The 23,942-nt window shown below is 41.9% G+C and overlaps 1 protein-coding gene across 9 annotated transcripts in view; it reads left to right on the top strand.

The window, feature by feature from the left end:
• LOC137346782 (tyrosine-protein phosphatase non-receptor type 3-like) overlaps positions 1-23,942 on the top strand; it is a 360,471-nt gene that overhangs the window by 151,586 nt on the left and 184,943 nt on the right. For all 9 annotated transcript variants that reach the window (XM_068010672.1, XM_068010633.1, XM_068010662.1 and 6 more), the window contains 6 exons: positions 4,818-4,870; positions 11,462-11,582; positions 12,105-12,192; positions 17,984-18,072; positions 20,123-20,186; positions 21,238-21,410. In XM_068010672.1, the coding sequence (XP_067866773.1) occupies positions 4,818-4,870; positions 11,462-11,582; positions 12,105-12,192; positions 17,984-18,072; positions 20,123-20,186; positions 21,238-21,410 (588 nt within the window). The remainder of the gene's footprint in view (positions 1-4,817; positions 4,871-11,461; positions 11,583-12,104; positions 12,193-17,983; positions 18,073-20,122; positions 20,187-21,237; positions 21,411-23,942) is intronic.

Raw genomic sequence — 23,942 nt, 5'->3', positions numbered from 1 at the left:
GATTCATGTGGCACTGGCACCAGTACTGGGGAAGGAGAGAGCTGTTTCGTAGGGACGGGCTTCACTTGAACCATGCTGGGACCAGTGTCCTGGCGAATCGTATAACTAGGGTTGTAAATAGGACTTTAAACTAATTAGTGGGAGGGAGGGTTCAATTGAAGGGAAGTTTAAAAAATCAAAAAGAAACGAGAGCAGAGGTGCAGTGTAGCGAAGAGGCGAACGGTAATCAAAGTGTGACAGGAAGGGGCAAAAAATATAAGCAGAAGAGTGCAGCAGAAATTAGAACCAGAATGAGTAATAATGGTAAAAAGTCCAAGCTTAAGGCTGTAATTCTGAATGCATGCAGCACTTGTATCAAGATAGATGAGTTGACGGCACAAATAGAAATGAATAAGTATGAGTTGATCGTTATTACAGAGACATGGTTGCAGGGTGACCAAGACTGGAACTCAATGTTCAAGGGTATTCGACGTTCGGAAAAATAGGCAAAAAAGAGAAGGAGGTGGGTAGCTTTGTTTATAAAGGAAGGTATCAGTGCGGTGGTGAGTAGTGATATAGGTGCAATAGATCGTGATGTGGAATCAGTTTGGGTGGAAATAAGGAATGGCAAGGGGAAGAAGTCACGGGTGGGTGTCATCTGTCGGCCCCCGAAGAGTTGCCTCACTGTAGGACAAAGTATAAATTGGGAAATAATAGAAGTGTGTAAGAAGGACGCTACAATTGTCATGGGTGATTTTAATCTTCATATTGACTGGACAAATCAGATTGGCAGAGGTAACATGGAAGACGAATTTGTTGAGTGCATCAGGGATTGTTACTTAGAGCAATACATTGCAGAACCTACCTGGGAACAGGCTATTTTAGATCTAGTAATGTGTAATGAGGTAGGATTAATAAGAGATATCGCAGTTAAGGATCCTCTAGGGGGTTGCGATCACAACATTGGTAGAATTTCAAATTCAGTTTGAGGGTGAGCAACTCGGGTCTCAAACCAGTGTCCTCAACTTAAACAAGGGCAATTACGGAGGTATGAAGAAAGAGTTTTCTAAAGCGGGCTGGGAAAATAGACTAAGGGGAAGGTCAGTGGATGAGCAGTGGCAGACATTTAAGCAGATATTTCATAATGCTCAGCAAAAATTTATCCCTGTCAAAATGAAGGACTCGATGAGAAGGATGAACCACCCAGGGTTAACAAAGGCGGTCAAGGAGGGTATCCAATCAAAAACTAAGGCATACAAAGTGGCAAAAACTAGTGGCAGGCCAGAGGATTGGGAATTTTTTAGGAACCAGCAGCGGATGACTAAAAAGCTAACAAAGAGGGAGAAAATTGATTATGAAAGTAAATTGGCAAGAAATATATAAACAAACAACAAGAACTTCTACGGGATTATAAAAAGAGAGTAACTAAAGTGAGCATGGGACCCATGGAGGATGCGACTGGAGAATTGATAATGGGAAACGGCAGATAATTTAAACCAATATTTTGCATCAGTCTTCACGGTGGAGGACACTATAAACATCCCATGGATATCAGATAAGCAAGGAGCTAATGGGAGGAAAGATCTTGTAACAGTCTCTATCACGAAGGACAAAGTATTTGACAAACTAATGGGACTAAAGGCACACAAGTCGCCAGGACCTGATAGCCTGCGTCCAAGGGTTTTAAAGGAAGTGGCTGCAGAGATAGTGGAGGCGTTAGTCGAAATATTCCAGAGCTCACTGGACTCCGGGAGGGTCCCAGCGGATTGGAAAACTGCTAATGTGACGCCCCTGTTCAAGAAGGGAGGGAGACAAAAGGCAGAAAACTATAGGCCAGTCAGCCTAACATCGGTTGTTGGGAAAATGCTAGAGTCCATTATTAAGGAAGAAATAGCAAGCCATTTAGAAAAGCTTAATGCAATCAAACAGAGTCAACATGGTTTTGTGAAAGGGAAATCATGTTTGACAATTTGCTCGAGTTCTTTGAGGATATAACAAGCAGAGTTGATGAAGGGGAACCGGTAGATGTAGTGTATTTGGATTTCCAGAAGGCATTCGATAAGATGCCACATTAAAGATTATTGCACACGATTATTGCTCACGGTATTGGGGGTAATGTATTAGCATGGATTGAGAATTGGTTAACTCACAGAAGACAGAGAGTCGAGATTAATGGGTCTTTTTCAGGTTGGAAAGATGTAACTAGTGGAGTGCTGCAAGGATCAGTCCTAGGGCCTCAATTATTTACTAACTATATTAATGACTTGGAGGAGGGGGCAGAGTGTAATATATCCAAATTTGCTGACAATACAAAAATAGGTTGGAGGGCATGTTGTGATGAGGACATAAGGAATCTGCAAGGGGAGATAGATAGGTTGAGTGAGTGGGCAAAAACTTGGCAGATAGAGTTTAATGTAGGAAAGTGTGAGGTCATGCACTTTGGTAGGAAGAATCAAAAGGCAGACTATTAGTTAAATGGAGAGAGACTCCAAAAAAGTGCAGCACAGGGGGATCTGGGTGTTCTTGTGCATGAAATACAAAAAGTTAGCATGCAGGTGCAGCAAGTAATTAAGAAGGCAAATGGAATTTTGGCCTTTATTGCTAGGGAGTTGAAGTTTAAAAATAGGGAAGTCTTGTTACAACTGTACAGGGTGTTGGTGAGACCACACCTGGAGTACTGCATACAGTTTTGGTCCCCATTATTTAAGAAAGGATATGCTGGCATCGGAGGCAGTTCAAAAGAGATTCACTAGGCCGATTCCTTGGATGAAGGGGTTGACTTATCAAGAACGGCTAAACAGGTTAGGCCTTTATTCATTAGAGTTTAGAAGAATGAGGGGTGATCTTATTGAAACGTACAGGATTCTCAGGGGACTTGACAGAGTAGAAGTTGAGAACATGTTTCCACTAGTGGGGGAATCTCAAACTAGGGGACATAGTTACAGAATAAGAGGACACTCATTTAAAACTGAGATGCGAAGAAATTTCTTCTCTGAGGACAGTGAATGTCTGGAAGTTTCTGCCCCAGAGAGTTGTGGAGGCTAGATCACTGAAAGTATTTAAAGAGGAAGAAGATAGATTTTTGAAATATCGGGGAGTTGAGGGGTATGAGGAGCTGGTACGAAAGAGGAGTTGAGGTCTGGGGCAGGTCAGCCATGATCTTATTGAATGGTAGGGCAGGCATGAGGGACCAAATGGCCTACTCCTGCTGCTATTTCTTATGTTATGTAATATGCAGGCGCGGTGCCATTTTTAAAGGGCTTACAGCCCTTAATGAAGATTTAAAATTTAAAGGGCCAGGTAACGGAAAGTATTGTAAAATTAATTGCGTTTATCTTTCCATGCATTCTCCACCCCCTCCCCCACAAAGGCATATCACAACATTCCTGGCCTCCCACCACCCCCCCCCCCCCCACCGCCCCCGGAATTCCAATATTGAAACTTTGACCCGCCCCCCGCCCCCCAAAAGTTTGCCGCCTTTGTCCTGTATCCCTTCCCATTACACCCCCCCCCCCCCCGACCAATCCGAGGCCTTGTAACCCCGCTCCCCCCACTCCTGCACAGAGAAAAAAACCTCCTCCCCACAGGTGTTGCACCACATTTCCCCAAACGGGGATTCGAAGGCGTGGTATTGTCGGCTGCAAGAATGAAGATGGTTGCAGGACAAATGGTAAATAGGCATTTACATATTTTAACGCGGGTCCCGTAGCTGAACGGCGGGGCGGCCGCTGTGAGGCTTCGCTGCTGCCGCCGCAGAGATCAGTATGGGGCCTGCTGCCGTTGGGGTCGGTGGCGGGCCTCCACTGTACCATTCTTCATTGCCCCCCCCCCCACCGCCACTGTTCTAATGGCGGAGGGGCTTTAAAATTCAGCCCGTGGTGTTTGCAATTCTGAGGTAAAGTCTGGCTCGGGTATAAAATTAAAAACCGACCCGGGCCCAACCTGACCCAGGCCCGAGCCCTTTAATTTTTTTTCGCGCCCAACCCGATCCAACACAAATCTCCTTCATCTTTTCCGGCAGCAGGCTATTCCTGCAGCTGGAGTTGTGGGGAACCATGGGTAAGCCTGATCCCGTGACTTCCCGGAAGCAGTGTCCAGACCAACCCGACCCTAGCCCGAATGCTGGACTCGGAATTTCGACTCGACCCGAACCTGACACATGTAGTCGGGTCTAGTCAGGTTCAAGTCGGGTAGCCAGGCTTTATTCTGAGGTTCCCTGCTTCCCAGATAATTTCAAAATCACTTATGGTACAAATACTAGGTGGCAGAACCTTGTAGCCAGAGCTTTGATTCAGCTAGTTGGTTGCAGCAATACTTTGCTTATTCCAATCCTTAGTTAAGTACGTGTTCCCTTGTAGTAAGACTAAGAGTGCTGGCCCAGAAGTCATGGATGTAGGGTGCTGAACCTGAGAAGGAGTAAGATTTCTACATTCTCTGTTACTGTGCCATCTTGGAGCTTACAATCCCTTCAACTCCCAGGTGGCCTGGCGCTTGATTGGATGACTGAAAGATGCAGTTTATGTTGTTTCTTTTGTTTAAGTAAATGCTGTTGAATGATTTTCTGAACCTTTCATTGGTTAACAGCTTATAAAGAAACCTGTGTGCAAAGTCCTGGAATTGTATTTTCATTTGTGTCAAAATTAGAATACGTGCAGGTACTAAAGGATATTGTAGAAGATTTGTTTGTAGCACTGCAACTATTAATTTGAAGGTGAAAAGTACTTAATCTATTTTCAACTTTTTTAGTGTCTTATGCAAATGTATGTGTGATGCATTTTGGATTAATCTTGGATCATATTATTCTGACAATATAATCTCCAAGTTTGTATGTTTTCCAGGTTACCTTGTCCTCACAATAAAGCAGTCTTACTTGCTTCCTATGCTGTCCAGTGTAAGTGGTGAAATTACAAATTACAGCATGTAACATTCTCAGTTTTATTTTTCAATAGCTTCAATGCAATTTAGTGAAAAGTTTTGGTTTTGATTTATTTATATAAATAGTGTGCTGTTCTGATAATGTTTCCATAAGCATGCTTTAGTTATTTTTCCAAGATCTTCCTTGAACTTCACTTGAAGTTTCAAATCTGTATCAGCCTCATCACTTAAACAGTCCACATTTAGCATGGGCAACTGCCTGTATCATGCAAATACTTACCTTGTACTGACCCACTTAAAAGGCTCTGCTGATTTCAGCTATAGTCAGGTCTTCAGGCAGTTTCAATCGGCTGTTCACACCTCTTAATTCTCTGTATTGTATTGACAGATTCCCAAAGCGTTGCTGATGTCAACCAAAATCAGGTCTTTGAGCAATATATCAAAACATAATTTTATTTTACATTCAACATTTTATCAGTTAAAATGTGGATATGATCAGATGATTGGAAATGTTCACTGATATGAATAAGAAACAGAGGGAGAGAGAAAACGCTCTGGAGAATCTTTTCAGTTAATTCAAAAGCATCAGAAAATGAGCCATCAACTGCATCACAGATAGTGATGACAGGAAGCTGGATAGCCATGAACATAATGTTGATGGGAGATTAATAGTAACTTAGAAGTGCATGGTAGAAGATCCTATGAAAAAACAAAGCCCTAATGCAATGCCACGAAAGGTAGGGGAACCAAAAGCAGGACTCCTTGAATGATGAGGAAGATGGAGATTATGAAGAAATAAAAAAGAGGGTGCATGATGCATGTCAGGTGAATTCAAGTGAGAACGAGGCCAAATACAATAAGTTGAGAAGGGAGATGAAGAGGAAAATAAGACTGGCAGAGAGAGAATATGAGAATGGAATGGCAGTCAACATAAAAGGGAACCCAAGAATCTTCTACCGGCATGTAAAAAGTAAACTGGTAGTAAAGGGTGGAGTGGGGCTTATTAGGAACAAAGAAGGTAATATATGCTTAAAGGCGAAAGGCAAAGCTAGAATACTTAGAGTACTTTGCAGGAAGAGGATGCTGACATATTATCAGTAGAAGTGGAGAGAGTAGAGGCAATGGAAGGGCAAAAATTGAGAGGGAGGAGGTACTGGAAAGGATGACTAAGCTTAGGGTAGATATGTCACCTGGTCTGGAGTGAAGGCTGATGAAGGGAATGCAGTGGATGTTGTCTATCTGGATTTTAAGAAAGCATATGATAAGGTACCACATAAAAGGCTGGTTAACAAAATTGAGGCTCATGGAATAGGAGGGTCAGTGTTCAGTTGGATAAAAATTGGCTTAAGGACAGAAAACAGCGAGGTGTGGTAAATAGTTATTATTCAGACTGGATGATGATAGACAGTGGTATTCACCAAAGGTCACTGCTAGGACCATTGTTTTGCTATATATAAATGACTTGGACCTTGGAATTCAGAGTAAAATTCCAAAATTTGCCAACTATACCAAACTTGGAGGAGTGGCAAATGGTGAAGATGATAAGAATGGCTTGCGACAGGACATAGGTTGGCTAGCAGAATAGGCAGACAAATGGCAGATGGAATTTAATACAGGCAAGTATGAGATGATGCATTTAGGCAGAAGAGATAGGCTGAGGCAATATAGACTTAATGGCACAGTTCTAAAGAGTGTGCAGGAATAGAGGGACCTGGTGGTGCATATGCATCGATCTTTGAAGGTGGTAGGACATATTGAGAGAGGGGTTAGCAAAGCATATGGAAAAGCTGGGGCAAAGGAGATTTAGGGGAGATTTGTTAGAGTTGTACAAGGTTATGGCAGGCTTGGATAAGGTAGACAAGGAAAAAATGTTCTCATTAACTGATTGTACAAGGACTAGGGGACACAATTAAAGGTTTTGGGCAAGAGATGCAGGGGGAATGGGAGGTAGAATTTTTTTACGCAGCAAGTGGTCATGACCTGGAACTCACTGCTCACAAGGATGGTGGAATTGGAGACGATCAATGATTTCAGAAGGAAATTGGATAGGCACTTGAAGGAAATAAACTTGCAGGGCTATGGGGCTAGCACGGGGGAGTGGGACTGACTGGATTGCTCGGCAGAGAGCCAGCATGGACTCAATGGGCCGAATGGCCACTTTCTGTGCCATAAGTGACACGAGCACAAGAGATAGGAGCAAGAGTAGACCTTATGGCCCATCGAGCCTGATGAAACATTCAGAATGATTATGGCTGATCATAGGATTCAACTCCACTTGCCCACCCGCTCGCCATATCCCTTGATTCCCTGAGAGACCAAAAATCACTTTATCCCAGCCTTAAATGTATTCAACAATGGAACATCCACAACCCTCTGGGGTAGAGAATTCCAAAGAATCACAACCCTTTGAGTGAAGTAATTTCTCCTCATCTCAGTTCTAAATGATCGGCTTCTTATCCTGAGATCGTGCCCCCGTGTTTTAGATTCCCCGATCAGCAGAAATAATCTCTGTGTCTACCCTATCCAGCCCCTTTAAAATCTTATATGTTTCAATGAGATCACTTCTCATTCTTCTAAACTCCAGAGAATACAGACCCAATTTACTTAGCCCCTCATGATAGAACAACCTCCTTATTCCAGGGACCAATCTAGTGTACTTTTGCCATACTGCCTCCAGTGCAAGTATATACTTTCTGAAATGTGGAGACTAAAACTGCACACCGGATTCCAGATGTGGTCTCACCAAAACCCTGTACAATTGTAGGAATACTTCCTTATTCCTGTGCTCCAATCGCCTTGCAATAAATGCCAACATGCCATTTGCCTTCCTAATTGCTTGCTGTACCTGCATGTTAACTATCTGTGTTTCTTGTACAAGCACACTCAAGTCTCTTTGAACATCAACACTTACAAGTTTCACACCTTTCTAAAAAAAAAATTCTGCTTTTCTATTCTTACCACCAAAGTGAATAACTTCACACTTCCCTACATTATACTCAGTCTGCCATCTTGCTGCCCACTCACTTAACCTGTCTGTATCTATTTGCAGCCTCTCTGTGTCCTTCCCACAGCTTACCTTTCCACCTATCTTTCTGTCATCAGCAAACTTAAATATATTACTATCTGACTCTTCATCTAAGTCATTAATATAGATTGTAAATAGCTGAGGCCCGAGCTCTGATCCTTGCGGCACTCCACTATGTACTCCCTGCCAACTTGAAAATGCCCCATTTATCGTTGCTTCCTGTCTGATAACCAACCGTCTATCCATGTTAATATATTATCCCCAACTCCATGAGCCCTTATCTTGCCTGTTAACCTTTTGTGTGGCACCTTATTGAATGTCTTTTGGAAATCAAGGAATACTACATCTACTGGTTCCCCTTTAACTACCCTACTAGTTACAACCTCAAAAAACTCTAATAAATTTGTCAAACAGGATTTCCCTTTAGTAAAACCATGTTGACTTGTTCTAATCATACTGTGCTTTTCTAAGTGCATTGTTAAGACGTTCTTAATAATAGATTCCAGCATTTTCCCGACGACTGATAGATTAACTGGCTTGTAGTTCCCTGTTTTCTCTCACCCTCCTTTCTTGAAAAGCGATGTAACATTTGCCAACTTCCAATCTGATGGGATCGTTCTCAAATCTAAGGAATTTTGGAAAATCATGGCGCATCCACTAACTCTGCAGCTATCTCTTTTAGAACCCAACAGTTTAGGCCATCAGGTCCCTGGAAATTTGTCAGATTTTAGTTCCTTAAGTTTCTCCAATACTTTTTCCCTGCTGATATGAATTTCCTTAATTTCCTCACTTTTTAGCCCCTAGGTTACTGTCTATTTCTGGTATGGAACTTGTGTCTTCTACTGTGAAGACAGACACAAAATACTTGTTCAATGCCTCTGCCATTTCCTCATTCCCTTTGATGATTTCTCCTGTCTCTGCTTCTGAGGGACCAATGTTTACTTTAGCTACTCTCTTTTGATATACCTATAAAAGCTCTTACAATCTGTGTTACTGACTAGTTTACTCTCATTCTATTTTTCCTTTTTTTATCAACTTTTTGGTGGCTCTTTTCTGGTTTTGAAAACACTCCCAATCCTCAGACTTCTCTTTTTTGCAACATTGTAAGCCTCTTCTTTAAATCTAATACATACCTTAACTTCCTGAGGTGTTTCTGGCTGAGTTTTTGTTTTTCAAAGGAATGTATTTTTGTTGAACATTTTGAATTGTTTCCTTAAAGGTTTCTCACTGTTCATTTGCTGCCATACCTTTTCGTCTATTTACCACTAGCCAGTTTTCCCCTCATGCCTTTGCAATTGTTTTTGTTTAAGTTTAAGATTTTTGTTTGCGATTGGAACGTGCCACTTTCAAACTTGACATGGAATTCAATGGTATTATGATCACTATTTCCCAGTGGATCTTTTACTATGGTATTGCTAATTAACCCTGCTTCATTACACAATACTAGATCTAAGATAGCTTTATCCCTAGTCAGTTCCACAACGTATTGCTGCAAGAAACTGTCCTGAAAACATTCTATAAATTCGTTTTCTAGACCACCAAGTTCATTGTCCCGGTCTATATGAAGATTAAAGACCCCCACAATTATTACATTGCCTTTGTTACAAGCTCCAGTAATTTCTTGCTTAATGCTCTGTCCAACGGTATAACTACTGTTAGGGGGTCTATAAATTACTCCCACCAGTGTTTTCTGATTCTTGCTTTTCCTTATTTCCACTCATACTGATTCTATTTCATGATCTTCTGAGGCCAGATGCTTTCTCACTAATGCCATAGTGACATACCAACATACGAATTAGGAGCACGAGTAGGCCCCTCGAGTCGAGTCTATGACTCTATTGACCAAAGTGTTTTGCAGAGTTCTAAAGGTGGGTAACACAAGTAGGCAGATCATCAGTGCAATGACAATGCTGTGAAAAATACTGGGGATTGTGGATTTAGCCAAAACTTTTAAGGGCATGGATAAGGGAGTTAATAGCAGTTTACATAACTTTAGAAAGTACCAATGTTAGAGCAGTAACTTAAAGGGTAAAATAAATCACCTTTCTTAGGAATAGGATAAAAGAGAACAAATCTCAGAAGCAAGGAAATGTTGGACTGGAGTAAGAGCGTTTGGGGAAACATCTTGGGACAAGGTCCGTTTGGGGACACATGTTTTCAGGACTATGACGGGGGGTAATATCAGGACCAGAAATTTTATTAATATCTGGAAAATAGAGGGTTTGATAAACCCGATGGGATAAATGGACAGTCTAAATAGTGAAATAATGAAGTGGAATAATGAAAAGAGATTCTTTATCATAATCATAGAGGCTAGAATTGGACCAAAAAAAATCAGCTTTCTCTTCAGGAGAACCATCAACCGTGAGATAAAAGAAAAAGTTACATGAGAGTTTTGGCCCGGACTGCAAGGAACAGTTTCCGGAGGTGCAGAAATGCAGTAGTTGATACTTTGTTAGAAGTTTCAATAACTGTGTTTCAGACAGTTAAGAATGCTAGATGTGATGAGATATTGAGATGATGGAACTAAAATATAAATTTATAATGCAAAGGAAAGATTGAGGTCTGGAATCTTCTGTTAGACAAACCATGAACTACGCAAGCACAGGTGGAAGTGAAAGCAGGGGCTGCAATGGTAAATCAAGGAAAATAATTTTTTAAGGTTATTCCAATGGTTGATATGTTAGATTTTCTGTCCATTGACTATTAATGGGTGGAAATCTATTCCGCAGTGCTAGACAAGCCAGAAATAATTCACAAAAGTGTGATTTGTTGAAATGTATGAGAAAGTGAGCATAAGAACCCAACATGACTGTCACATGTTGTGCCAGTTCCTTCCTATCACCTTCATGCCAATTAGAGATACAAAGTGAGATTGCAAAGTGTTAACAAATTAAGTGCCCAATGGAGCACAATATTTTGGTGAAGTACGCTTAGTGGCAGTGCCTGCTGTAGAGATCGTCACGTGATTTAGTTTGCAAGTGTTTTTGTATGACCAAGGAAAAGCTGACTATTTAGCAGATCTGAGAATATTACCAACAAATCTAGTTACATTTTCTTATCTGGCTGGAGTATGTCTGTCAAAGTATGAAACTCTTTCAACTACACATTATTTCTGGTTATTTTTAACATACAACTTTGAAAGCATATTGCAGTATTATCAAGTGAGATTAATAGATTGTCGATATTATGCAAGACTCTATGTGGATAGGGATTGCTGTGGTACATTTTGAAGTATTAAGAAAAGTTCTGTTTAATTCAGAAGAACCTCATAGTTGCATAGAATAATGAAATCAACAGAAATGTTTTGGTGAATTTGATTTTATCTGGAGAAACTAAATATAATTTTCCATTTAATACAAAATGATGTAATTTAGAGAATAAAGTTCATAAAGCAGAAATATTATTTAAATTGAAAAAACTGTAAAAATATGATGGGCCTTGATTTTCCACTTATAATGCTGATGGTAGTCCCTTAAGATGAATGAAATATGCCAAGAAAACTTTGGCCATTTTGCTTAAAAAGTGAGCAGGGCAATGAAATAGTAACTATTAAAATGTGAATTGAATTAAATCTTACAGCTGAGCTTGGTGAATACAATCCTTCTGAGCATCATCCTGGCTATGTAGAAAACTTTCACTTTCTACCTGATAAAAACCAAGAGTTTCAAACAAATGTGATGTCTTTGCATAAACAACACAGGTAAAACCAAATAATTTTCATTAAGGGACTGGAATAAAATAACAAATTTTACATTTTATATAAACTAATTATTTTCTAATTTAGTTTTCTTTATTTGTAATACTTAAGAATTTTATGCAATGGCAACTCATTCATTATATAATACAGTTGCAATGTCATTTTGCTTTGCATCCATTTTATCCTGTACAGCTGTTACGGTGATGCTAAAACCACCACTTACTGTCTTCCTAGGACCAGTAACTGTTTCGATATGATCTCATCATATTGTGTTTAGTAGTGAATAAGTTGAAACTTGGCAAAATAATTTTGAAAGATGTTTCTCCTGTGCTGCTGAGGCCTGTTTTCAGCCTAGACCCTAGATCAATAACCTATGTAACACAAAGTTGTGTATATAAATCTTTGACACAGTCCAATTAATTTTGTGCTACAAATAAATGTCTGTGATTTTTGTTTTAAACTACTATGTAATCTTTTTATATTTTTCCCCATGGTAACCTCATATTTTAATTTATTATTTTCTAGAGATCTTAAACAATCTGAAGCAGAACTTGGTTATTTAAATAGAGCAAAAACCCTTGAATTTTATGGTGTGGAGTTGCACAATGCAAGGGTAAGCTTGTTATTCCAAATGATCAATATTGGATTTGTTATATGTTCCATTTACTGGGAAAGGAAAAGGTTGAAAGTTTTCGGGCAGTTCTGCCATTTTCCAGCTGGTAATGTCACTTAGCCTTGAAAGTCTGCTTTCTCGACAGATAACCCAAACGTTATGTTGCAGAGCTAAATTAGAATGCCATCTTGAGTTTCCCCTGTTGTTGCTCGACCTGCCTCATTTCCGGACAGAGGGTTTCACCTGCATTAGGAAGAATAGGACTGCCATCCATCACTTTGAGTGATGAGTTTCTGATATGGCTTTATATACTTTTTGAAAAAAGTGATTTTTTTTTTTAACCATGCCAAATTACATTTTGCTTATTTAGAGCAGTGACCTTAAAACCACAGAACAGGTTAGTAGCTATATAACACAACTGCACTCCAGACCAGAGTGGACCCAATAGCATAGCCAAAAGAAATCCATTAGATTAGTATAAGTGCAAAGAAACGGTTTGAAAGGTGAGCTAGCTGTGACTGAATGTTTCCATTTTTCACCCCTGCTGCTAGTGGAACTGACCCCTATCATGAATGGGATAACTTCACCAACAGGAGAGAGAAATTCCATCACATGCTGCTATTAACTTGCAACAGTAAATTTGAGCAGGGAGCTTATATCTCTCCTTATAAAACCTGGAATAAATGAAACCGATCTTTAAAAAGATCTTTCTCATTTGGTCAACCTCCACATACTTCCACAGTATGATGCCTCTTTTTTTGGGCTGTGCCCTCAATTCTTTGTTCCTCATTATTTACAGCAGTCTGTCTGTTGTGTACCAAACCTGAAAATTTATATTGTCACTTATTGGTCCTTTGTTCGTACATCTCGGGGCTGCTTCCGGCGGATCTAATTATATATCTTTTCTCCGCTGGTCCAGTCTCTTCCCACCTACATCTGTGACTCTTCTGACGCCCTACATCATTTTGACAATTTCCAGTTTCCTGGCCCCAACCGCCTCCTCTTCACTATGGATGTCCAATCTCTCTACACCTACATCCCCCACCAGGACAGTTTGAGGGCTCTCCACTTCTTCCTTGAACAGAGGCCCAGCCAGTCCCCATCCACCAACACCCTCCTCTGCCTGGCTGAACTTGTTCTCACATTGAACAACGTCTCCTTCAACTCCATTCACTTCCTTCAAGTCAAAGGTGTTGCTATGGGTACCCGCATGGGTCCGAGTTATGCCTGTCTTTTTGTGGGATATGTCGAGCATTCTTTGTTCCAGTCCTACTCAGGCCCCCTCCCCCAACTCTTTTTCCGGTACATTGATGACTGTATCGGTGCCGTTTCCTGCTCCCGCCCCGAACTGGAAAACTTTATCAACTTTGCTTCCAATTTCCACCCTTCTCTCACCTTTACATGGTCCATCTCAGACACTTCCCTTCCCTTCCTCGACTTTTCTGTCTCCATCTCTGGGGATAGGTTGTCTACTAATATCCATTATAAGCCCACCAGCTCCCACAGCTACCTCGACTCCACTTCTTCACACCCTGCCTCCTGTAAGGACTCCATTCCATTCTGCCAGTTTCTCCTTCTCCGACGCATCTGCTCTGATGATGCTACCTTCCATGACGGTGCTTCTGATATGTCTTCCTTTTTCCTCAACCGAGGATTCCCCCACTGTTGTTGACAGGGCCCTCAACCGTGTCCGACCCATTTCCCACACCTCTGCCCTCACCCCTTCCTCTCCCTCCCAGAACCGTGACAGGGTTCCCCTTGTCCTCACTTTTCACCCCATCAGCCTCCATATCCAAAGGATCATCCTCCGCCATTTCCACCACCTTCAGTATGATGCCACTACCAAACGCATCTTCCCCTCCCTTCCCCTGTCAGCATTCCGAAGGGATCGTTCCCTCCACGACACCCTGGTCCACTCCTCCATTACCCCCAGCACCTCGTCCCCTTCCATGGCACCTTCCCCTGCAATCGCAGGAGGTGTTATACCTGCCCATTTACCTCCTCTCTCCTCACTATCCCAGGCCCCAAACACTCTTTTCAGGTGAAGCAGCGATTTACTTGTACTTCTTTCAATGTAGTATACTGTATTCGCTGCTCACAATGTGGTCTCTACATTGGGGAGACCAAACGCAGATTGGGTGACCGCTTTGCAGAACACCTCCGCTCAGTCCGCAAGCAGGACCCTGAGCTTCCGGTTGCTTGCCATTTCAACACCCCCCCCCCGCTCTCATGCTCACATCTCTATCATGGGCTTGCTGCAGTGTTCCAGTGAACATCACGCAAGCTCGAGGAACAGCATCTCATTTACCGATTAGGCACACTACAGCCTGCTGGACTGAACATTGAGTTCAGTAATTTCAGAGCATGACGGGCTCCCCATTTTACTTTCATTTTTAGTTATTTTTTCTTATTCTTTTTTACATTTTTACATTTTTTTTGTATGTTTATTTTATTTCATAATTTGTTCAGTTTGCTTACCACTGTTTTTTTTTCATGTCTGTACTTGCTGCTGTTCAATCTTCAGTCCGTTAACACCCTATCTGTACTAATGCTTTGTCTTTCAACACACCATTAACATATTGTTTGCCTTTGCTCCATGACCTTCTGGTCAGCTATTCTGTGGCCTTGTCCAAACTACACCTTCTCCTTTGTTATCTCTTGCCTTACCCCCGCTTTACTTGCTTATAACGTTTGACATTTCTAATATTTGCCAGTTCAGAAGAAGGGTCACTGACCCGAAACTTTAACTCTGCTTCTCTCTCCACAGACGCTGCCAGACCTGCTGAGTATTTCCAACATTTCTTGTTTTTATTTCAGATTTCCAGCATCCGCAGTATTTTGCTTTTATTATATAGAGGAATGGTTTGATTGAGTTTTTTCCACATTTTTTTAACTACTAAATATTTTGTTCATGAGGATGAGGGATTTTAAAAGTTAGAAAACAGAAATCTTCTAGTTTCTACATTCAGCATTCTTTATTGGTTGACTTGAGAGAATCATTAGGGGTGATGCTCCTTTGCATAACAAAGCAAACAAGGGCCCTAAAGACAGCAGAGACGCCTGAACCCACTTCAGAATGTGCTCATCTATCTGCAGGTTGTTTGGAGGAGCAGGAGGAAGATGCTGGTAAATTGCCATGGTCATCTCTCAAATACCTCTTATTTAGACTGAAGAGCCCTAGTTTCACCAGTGATTCTTCATAACTCAGGCCCCAGATACTAGGCTCAGCTAATGAGCTGGAGTCCAAGCTTCAGACACAGCGATGCATCAAGGAGGGAAAAAGTTACCTGGACACCTTGTTCCAGGAGGCAGCCACACCCCTTAGGTTAAAGACTTCAGATTTAGTCCGTGGTCAGGGACAGAGGGTTTGACTGCAAGTGAGGCGGGTATGGAGATCCAGGAGCCTCAGCCCTTGCATTTGTCCAACAGGTAGGAGGTTCTTGTGGATGAGAGCAGGGACTGCAGGGAGGATGCACAAACTGACCATAGCACTGTGGTGCAGGGGGCCATTCAAGTTGGGCGGAGTAAAAAAGAATGCAGTAGTAATAGGGGGCAGTATAATTAGGGGAATACATGTTTAGTTTAGTTTAGTTATACAGCACTGAAACAGGCCCTTCGACCCACCGAGTCTGTGCCGACCATTTACCATCACCCCAGCCAAGACCCGCTGTGTTTGGGGGGGGCGGGCGTCTGTAAAATTCAGCCCCTTATTTAAGGTGGGATATATTTGCATTGGAGGTAGTTCAGAGAAGGTTCACTTGATTGATTCCTGGGATGAAGGCATTGTCTTATGAGGAAAGGCTAAGCAGGTTGGGCCTATTCGCATTGGAGTGAGGGGACCTTATTGAAAGATATAAAATTCTGAGGGGAGCTTGACAGGATGTTTCCCCTCATGGGAGAATCTAGAACTAGGGGCCACAGTTTCAAAATAAGGGGACTCCCATTTAAGATGGAGATGAGTAATTTTGTGTCTCAGTGGGTCATTAACCTTTAGAATTCCCGACCCCAGAAGGCAGTGGAGGCTGGTCGATGAATATAATCAAGGCTGAGTTATACAAATTTGTGATCCACAAGGGAGTCGAGGGTTATGGGGAACAGACAAGAAAGTGGAGTTAAGGCCACAATCAGATCAGCCAAGATCTTATTGAATGGTGGAGCAGGTTTGACAGGCTGAATGGCCTACTCCTGCTCCTATTTTTTAGGTTCCTAGGGATCAGCCTACTAGCTTTTCTCTACACTGCTTGCAAGCTTGAATGTCTCTCTTGTTCTTGGCAACCAAAACTGGACGCAGTTTTTAAGGTGTGAGTTATAAAGTTTAATGTTACCTCTTTTAACTTGCATTTTACTGTTTTGGCTCTTTAGTTCAACATTCTATTATCTTTGTTGATTGTTGCTGAGGTAGTATTCGATCTACTAAGTCTCTTTTGGCTTTGTCCTTAGCTATTTTAATACTGTTCGTGAAGGATGTGTGTTGAGACCGCTAACTTCACAAGAAGAGAAATGAACTTCCCAGTGACTGATTATAGAATCACACAACAAGATTTCATGTTTTAAGACTTTTACTGGAACAACTAAACTAAAAATCAATATTAACTTAACAGTACTTAATAGGTAACTTATACACTAAGTTACAGAGAAAGCTATTTCCCATTAACTTATTAACGCACTCGAAAGTCCTACATCACATTTATATGTTACACAGTGTTCTCATCGAAAAGGTATCCCTGCAATTAAACGTCCCAAACTCCTACCAGCTGCGATGGGTTGGATTTTCCAGTGTCCCTTTCAAAGCCAGCATCCTCTTTGCCCAGTACTTCTGAGCACCTTCAACTGTACTTTATACTTGGCAACATCAAATTTCATCAGCCATTATTCTGCTGACTTAATATTTTGTCCAACTCATTCTATAATTTCTGAGTTTCCTCCTCTGATTCCTATGCCTTTCCTAGTTTGGTGTCATCTGCACATTTGGCCACTTTGCATTGGGTTTATGAATCCAAGTCACTTGAGTAAATTGGAAACAAAATTTGGCCCAGCATTGAGCCACCTCAGTCAGTATTCCCCCGACTCAACTCTGACACTGCTCCACCAATGGATATGCATTGTTTCCTACTGTTCAGCCTTTTTTTAAATCAATTCCCATGGGTTAACCTGAGTCCCCACAGTTTTGAGTTGAATTAATAGCCTCTCATGTGGGACTTTTATCAAAAAGCTATTGGCAGTCAAGGTACACTAGGTCGTAGAACTACCCCAAACTACGTGGGTTGCCACTTCCTCAGAGATTGACCAGGTTGATCTCCCCCTTCTCGATACATGCCAACTGCTAATAGGTTATTATTGCACAGACAATCATTAAGTATACTCTTGTTAATCAGTTCCATTATGCTTATAATGACCACCTAATTCCATCTCTATAACATCTGCTGCTGAAGCTCTCATTCATACCTTTGTCACCTCCAGACTCAACTATCCCAGTGCTCTCCTAGACAGTCTTCATCCTCTACCCTCTATAAACTTCAACTCATTCAAAATTCTGCTGCTGCATCCTGACCCGCACCAAATTGCGTTCACCTATCACCCCTATAATTTTTTTTAAAAAGCATCAATTTGAACCAAACAAAAAAATCTCCAAACGTTGTCCTGTTTAAGAAATGGAATTTCTCTTAAAAATGGTCACGCTCTACTCAGATCTCTCCAATTCTCTTTGATGCATCTACTCAAAACATTGTCATCTTTGTCCTCTTTACTGACCCTGGCAAATTGTTGTGACTTATTGATTTATTTATTTTAGGATCAAGGCAATTTAGAGATAAAGATTGGGATATCCTCTGGTGGGCTGGCTGTCTATCGAAATATGGCTCGGATCAGTTTTTATCCTTGGTAAAGATTACTAGTTATTGACTTGTCAGTTAGCTGATATAGTATGGTATGTATAGTCCTTAAGTTGCTGACATTTATTTGTTCCTATGCTTACAATATCTTCTTGGAAGAAATATTTCTTAGGCCATACTAAGAGAATGTTTAATGTTATGTTTTCCCCTTAAAAACTGTGGACTGAATTTTACCGGCCCCTTGATGCTGCAGGTCACAACACGGGGGCCAGGAAAATTCTGCGGGGAGAGGCCCGCCTCGACCCGCAACGTCAAGAAAGGCCCACCACATATTACCGGCAGTGGGGGGGACCTCTGTGCGGCACCCCCACCACCTGGTGGCAGGCCCTTCATCTAAATGTTTAAAGTAACATTAATATGTAAAGAAACTTACCTGCTGGCATTGGCCGTCCTACATGATTTTACAGCCGCCATTCGTGCTTCGCGCGCCTTCGGAACTCCGTACAGAGTTCTGAGGCGGGAACCTGGTGGGGAGGGGGGAGGTATAAAATTTTCAGGGCGGGAGGGGTGGAGGAGCAGGGAATTCAATTTTTATTGGTTGTGTGAATGGTAGGAAGGGGTTGAAGGGCAAAAGCTAGAAGGTTGTGGGGGGGACGTTCGGGTTGGTCATTTCGGGCATTGAAATGACTATTGGGAGGATTGGGGAAGGGCCATCCACATCTTTATTAGTTAATAAAAAATACATAATAATGCACCTTTAAAAAATTGTCATTTTTAAGGCCTAACTGCCTTTAAAAATGGCGCCTGCGCGGTGGTGCCGGACACCATTGCCGGGGACGCGGCGGCTGCCCCTCTACGTCATCAGGGGCAGCTGCTCCTCCCCCTCCATTTAAATGAGCCCAAGCGCATAATATTGCGGGGGCACAGGGACGACGCATCTGCGCGGGATGCACGCCGCCATCAGAGTGCGCCACCGCGAACTGCGGCGCACTCGTAAAATTCAGCCCTATGTCTTTTGCAGGGTGGGGTGGAGGTAGGGGAGAAGAGAGCTGATAGCAATTATTTTTTGCATTTGTTGGAGCATTTATTTTGCCTTTATTAGTGCTTTTTGTCACACTTTGGGAAAATTTATTTTAACAAATTTGCGCACCTGTTCTTTATAAACAGAAATTGATTTTGTTGCTTATAGCTTCCTTCAATGCGCCTTAATTAAAAATGAAGTGATGCAACAACCAGCCTCTCCCATCCTAAATAAATCCCACACTCAGTTTCTCTGCCAACAGATGAAAAAGCAACAATTGTGCTAAGTAATAGTTTGATCTATTTGTGTACTACTTTTAATTTAATGAATATATTTGAAAAATGCTCCAAGACATGAACACTTAAATATAGCCTGGATCTATGTTTGAGTATCACATTGTCTTCAGTAGAATCCTCAGCAACTCATAGAAACTAATCCAAATATTGAAGTAATGAGGGTATTTCGTTATAAAATAGTCATGAAGGACCTGTTTCCCCTAGTAAGGAGGTCAATTACCAGGGGGCACAGATTTAAGGTGATTGGTAGAAGGATTAGAGCGGACATGAGGAAAAACTTTTTCACCCAGAGGGTGGTGGGTGTCTAGAAGTCACTGCCAGGAATGGTAGAATTAGATTGGGCAGCTAGTTTTTCAGCTGGCACAGACACAATGGGCTGAATGGCCTCCTTCTGTGCTGTAATTTTTCTATGGTTCTAAATGTCATTTGAGGAGACCTTTTTTTATATATATATATATATATATATATATATATATGCTATAGTGTAAAAAGGGTGATGATCAGTCATCAGCCTGTTCTAAATCTCTCCGGATTTCTTTTTCCATTGAAGTAAATGTAAATATAAATCAGGAGGGATGTAAAATAGGCTGACGACTTACCGTCTCCCATTTTACACTACAGCACAAAGTCATGATCTACCCTATTGTGTGTAAAAAAGAACATTTCTCCTGCAAGTGTTCGAAACACTTCATTGTGTACTATTATATTCTGCCAATTAAAACTTTCAATTTTGACAATACGCAACTCCAACTAGAGATATATTTCGAATGTTCTTCTTATAGGGTAAATATAACGAAGATTTCTTTCAAGAGGAAACGGTTTTTCATTCAGCTAAGGCAAAAATCTGTAAGTATTTTACACTGAAAAGAAGATTGTATGTTGTAATCACAGTGTATGAAGCGTATTGATTTTTATGTCAAATAGCAGATGTCATGTGGCATTGCCCACAGAGTTGGAGGATACACTGTTTTATAACAATAGGGGAGTTTATATCATATAGGTGATAATATCTTCTTGGACGATATAGGGCCATTAATTGCAGTGAATGAATGTCAGATTTCATTTATATTTGATGGCATTTGGGAATTTCTTTTGGTGCTTTTTATTATGTGAAAAGAATAAATGAGCACCCTTTATATATTATATATAAAAATTGATTTACTTTTAATCCTTTCCCAATTTTAAAGTTGAGAATACACAGCAAGTGTGCTATCTGGAGTTTGGTATATGGTATTTAGTACTTCCCGATAGGAATGGGGTTTAACTGAACTAGGAGCACTCCTGCACTTTGGTAATCCTGTGTAATCATGGGCTTTCACAAACTGAGCATGGTTGGGTGTGGCATCCTGGGAAGGATCACACCGTTGGAAGGGGAATCAAATTTGGCAGAACTGTAAAGATGATCCTGAGATTTGGCAGAACTCGGGTGGTATTAGGGTTTAGCTGTCCAGTGGATTTCTGGTATTTTGTCAGTAAGGGAAGAGGAGCATTGGACTGAGCACTGGTGGGGGGGGGGGGGGGGGGGGCGGGTGTAGTCATATCTGCGCAAAAATTGTGAGGTGCTTTATGATTAGTTATGAGGAATATCAATCCAGCTCACTAATATCTTATAAATTCTGACAGTCATATTACACTGTTTCCAGATTTCTATAAAAAGACTTACAGAACTGACCTTTAAGAAAAGTCCACAATGTGGCAGTCATCACAACTATATGCAGTGCAAGATAATCTAGTAACAGTCTTATGTAGGAGCTTATGTTGATTATAACTATAAAAAGCTGGAGAGATGTGCTTCTAGCAATATTTTTGGTTCAGCCCTAATTTCTACAGCAATAAGCAGTGACATGAGGCTGATTAAAGATGCTTAACTTTACTAATCTGTTTATTTAATTGGCAGAATGAATCTCAAGAGAGTGTTGTTGGATTTAATATGCTTAATTATAGAGCATGTAAAATCCTTTGGAAATCTTGTGTAGAGCACCACACATTCTTTCAAGTCAAGAAGCCACTACCTCGCGAGAAAAAAATACCCTCAAACTATTTTACACTTGGCCACAGAAACCAGAACAGGTTTGCTACTTTCATAATTCTGTTAAGATGTACTTTATGCCTATGTTGCAGAGTTATCAATATTATCAATTTAACATTCTGGGCTGAATTTTATTGGGGCGCTGCGCTGTGCGGTGGCACCCTGTAAACTCAGAGGGGTGCCCACATTTAGCGGCCGCCGCAATGCCCCCGTGATATTTCACGTGGGGGCTCATTAGCATCACTGCGCCAAGCCGCACTCCCCCCATATTACGTGGGGAGAGACGGGACATTCGACGCAGTGAGAGACATTTTGGCAGCTGTGCAGCAGGTGCTGGGGCCTTATTTAATGCGCCCCAGCACCTGACTGCTGAAGAGTGGGTCTGCTGTCAATCTGGCAGCAAAGCAGAAAGTGCTGGAGAAACTCAGCAGGTCAGGCAGCATCTGTGGAGAGAGAAGCAGAGTTAACATGACCTAGTTCACAGACCTGAAAGTTATCTCTACTTCTCTCTCGACAGATGCTGCCTGACCTGCTGGGTTACCCCAGCGCTTTCTGCTTCGCTGCCACATACTTACCCTGCTGTGTCCCATTGTCCTATGAAGTTGTGATCCTCTTCTTCCACTTAAGTGTAACATTCCTTCTTGTGGGCATGCTGCACCTGGGTGAATAATCTTAATTTTGCACATTCCATGACGTGAGACTGAAATATACCTTAAATGGCAAGTACACAACAGAAATAAAACCATAATTGTAGAATAATTACCTACCATGAGCATCTAATCATCTGACTGTGAAAAGCTGCAGACTAATATGCATTTGGAATCTCTATTCATTTCTATGCTGTTATGTGAAAATACATGTTATTCAATTACACGATCTTTGTTAAACAAACAGGACAAATGTTCATATTCTAGCTGCATTGCCAACTAGAAATATTACACCAATAAATATGATCAGCTACTGCAGAAGCAAAGTGTTCGTGAACAGATGTCGACGTGAAATAGTTGAAAAACCATGACAACATCACAGATTTCCTCACTAGTCTTGCATTGGTTTTCAAACATGTGCAAGACAAATCTTGCAGCCAGAGGTTAGAGCTGCTACACGGTGGAGTCACCTGACCACATCAAAAGTCGAGGATGGCAGAGGGGTGCTCTAGGGTGGCCCCCCCAGTTCAGCGATGCCTCCATGCTCACTCTCCTGCAGGCTGTGCGGGCAAGGTGGGAGATCCTTTTCATTAGCGATGGGTAGGAAGAGGCCCTCCCGCCTGAACAAGGCAGTCTGGCTGGAAATGGCAGAGGAGGTGAATAACCGTGAGGCCATCTGCCGTCAAAGGGTCCAATACTGAAAGGGGATGAATGAATACTCCTCCAGCCAGCCGTGGCCTGCTAGGCCTCATGTGCACAGGGTATGAGCACCAAAGTCATCCACAGCCAAAGACAATCCGATCAGCAGCCTTCCTCCAGTCAGGCTGCTAGTGCAGAGGTTGAACCAAGAAGAGGCAATCTCTCCATTTACAGAGAACACACTGACACAAATGGGAATGCACGGGTTTCACAGCAATGTAAATATGTCTTTCACTAAATGTTCCTCACCAACATGTGTGTCCTTTTCCCTGTGCCAGCATGTAGCGCCATTGTCACATCCCTTTGCATCGTTGGCCCTTCAGGAGAGCCAACGTATGCAACAACATTATTGCCATGCCACCATTACTCATGAGCGTCTCCACGGATGCAGTGACATGGACATTGGCTCAGTCAGCTACTGCCGCTAATGGTTTACACGGAGATGCTGCAGATGTGGAATGGTGCATAGCAGGTGAGTGAGGGTGATGTGTGGCTTGTGGAGCTCATGTCGGTTCCTATGGAGCAGACAACCTACCTTCGTCTGATAAGCCACTGCCATACATCCTTAGCTCACTGCTAGCCCTGCGTGCAGAGCCTGCGTGCCATCTGTCCTCCCAAACGTCTTTCATGTTGTAGGTCCTTAGCATCTTCATAGTCCGAGGAAGAATCCTGTTGACGTCTCTCCTCATCAAGCCAGGTCTGGCCCCTATTGAGTGCTTAGTTGTGCAGAGCAGCAAAGAAAGGAGTTGGCCTTTTCGGCCCATAGTACAGGACATCACCCAATCCATTCAGGCATTAGCGGCACTCTTTCAGTACGCCAATCTCCTGCTCAATGTTGTCTCTTGTAGCTCAGCGGCTAGCGTTGCATCTCTCCTCTACAGCCATGTTGGGGTCTCTCTCTGGTGTCGGGAGCCATGTCTGCAAAGGATAGCCCTTATCTCCAAGAAGCCACCCCTCCATCTGAGACAGTTCAGAGAACAACGGTGGCAGCTGGGACAGGCACAGCTCCCAGGTGTTATGGCAGCTGCCTGAGAAGCGGTTACAGATTTGCATGAAGCATCTGCGGTGATCACATACCAGCTGCACCTAGATTGAGAGGATTCCTTTAATGATGATAATAAGAAACAAGTGAGCAGCTGTTTTTTTTTTTTTAGTAAGGTTTATTTTAACTAGTGAACTGTATTGATTTTTAGTAGGATTTATCAGTACTAGTAAGGTTTCAATTAA

This window comes from Heterodontus francisci, chromosome 2, assembly GCF_036365525.1.
Source record: "Heterodontus francisci isolate sHetFra1 chromosome 2, sHetFra1.hap1, whole genome shotgun sequence".
NCBI classification, from domain to species: Eukaryota; Metazoa; Chordata; class Chondrichthyes; order Heterodontiformes; family Heterodontidae; genus Heterodontus; species Heterodontus francisci.
Note: the sequence above shows the minus strand (reverse complement) of the source record. Positions and strands in the feature narration are given on the sequence as shown.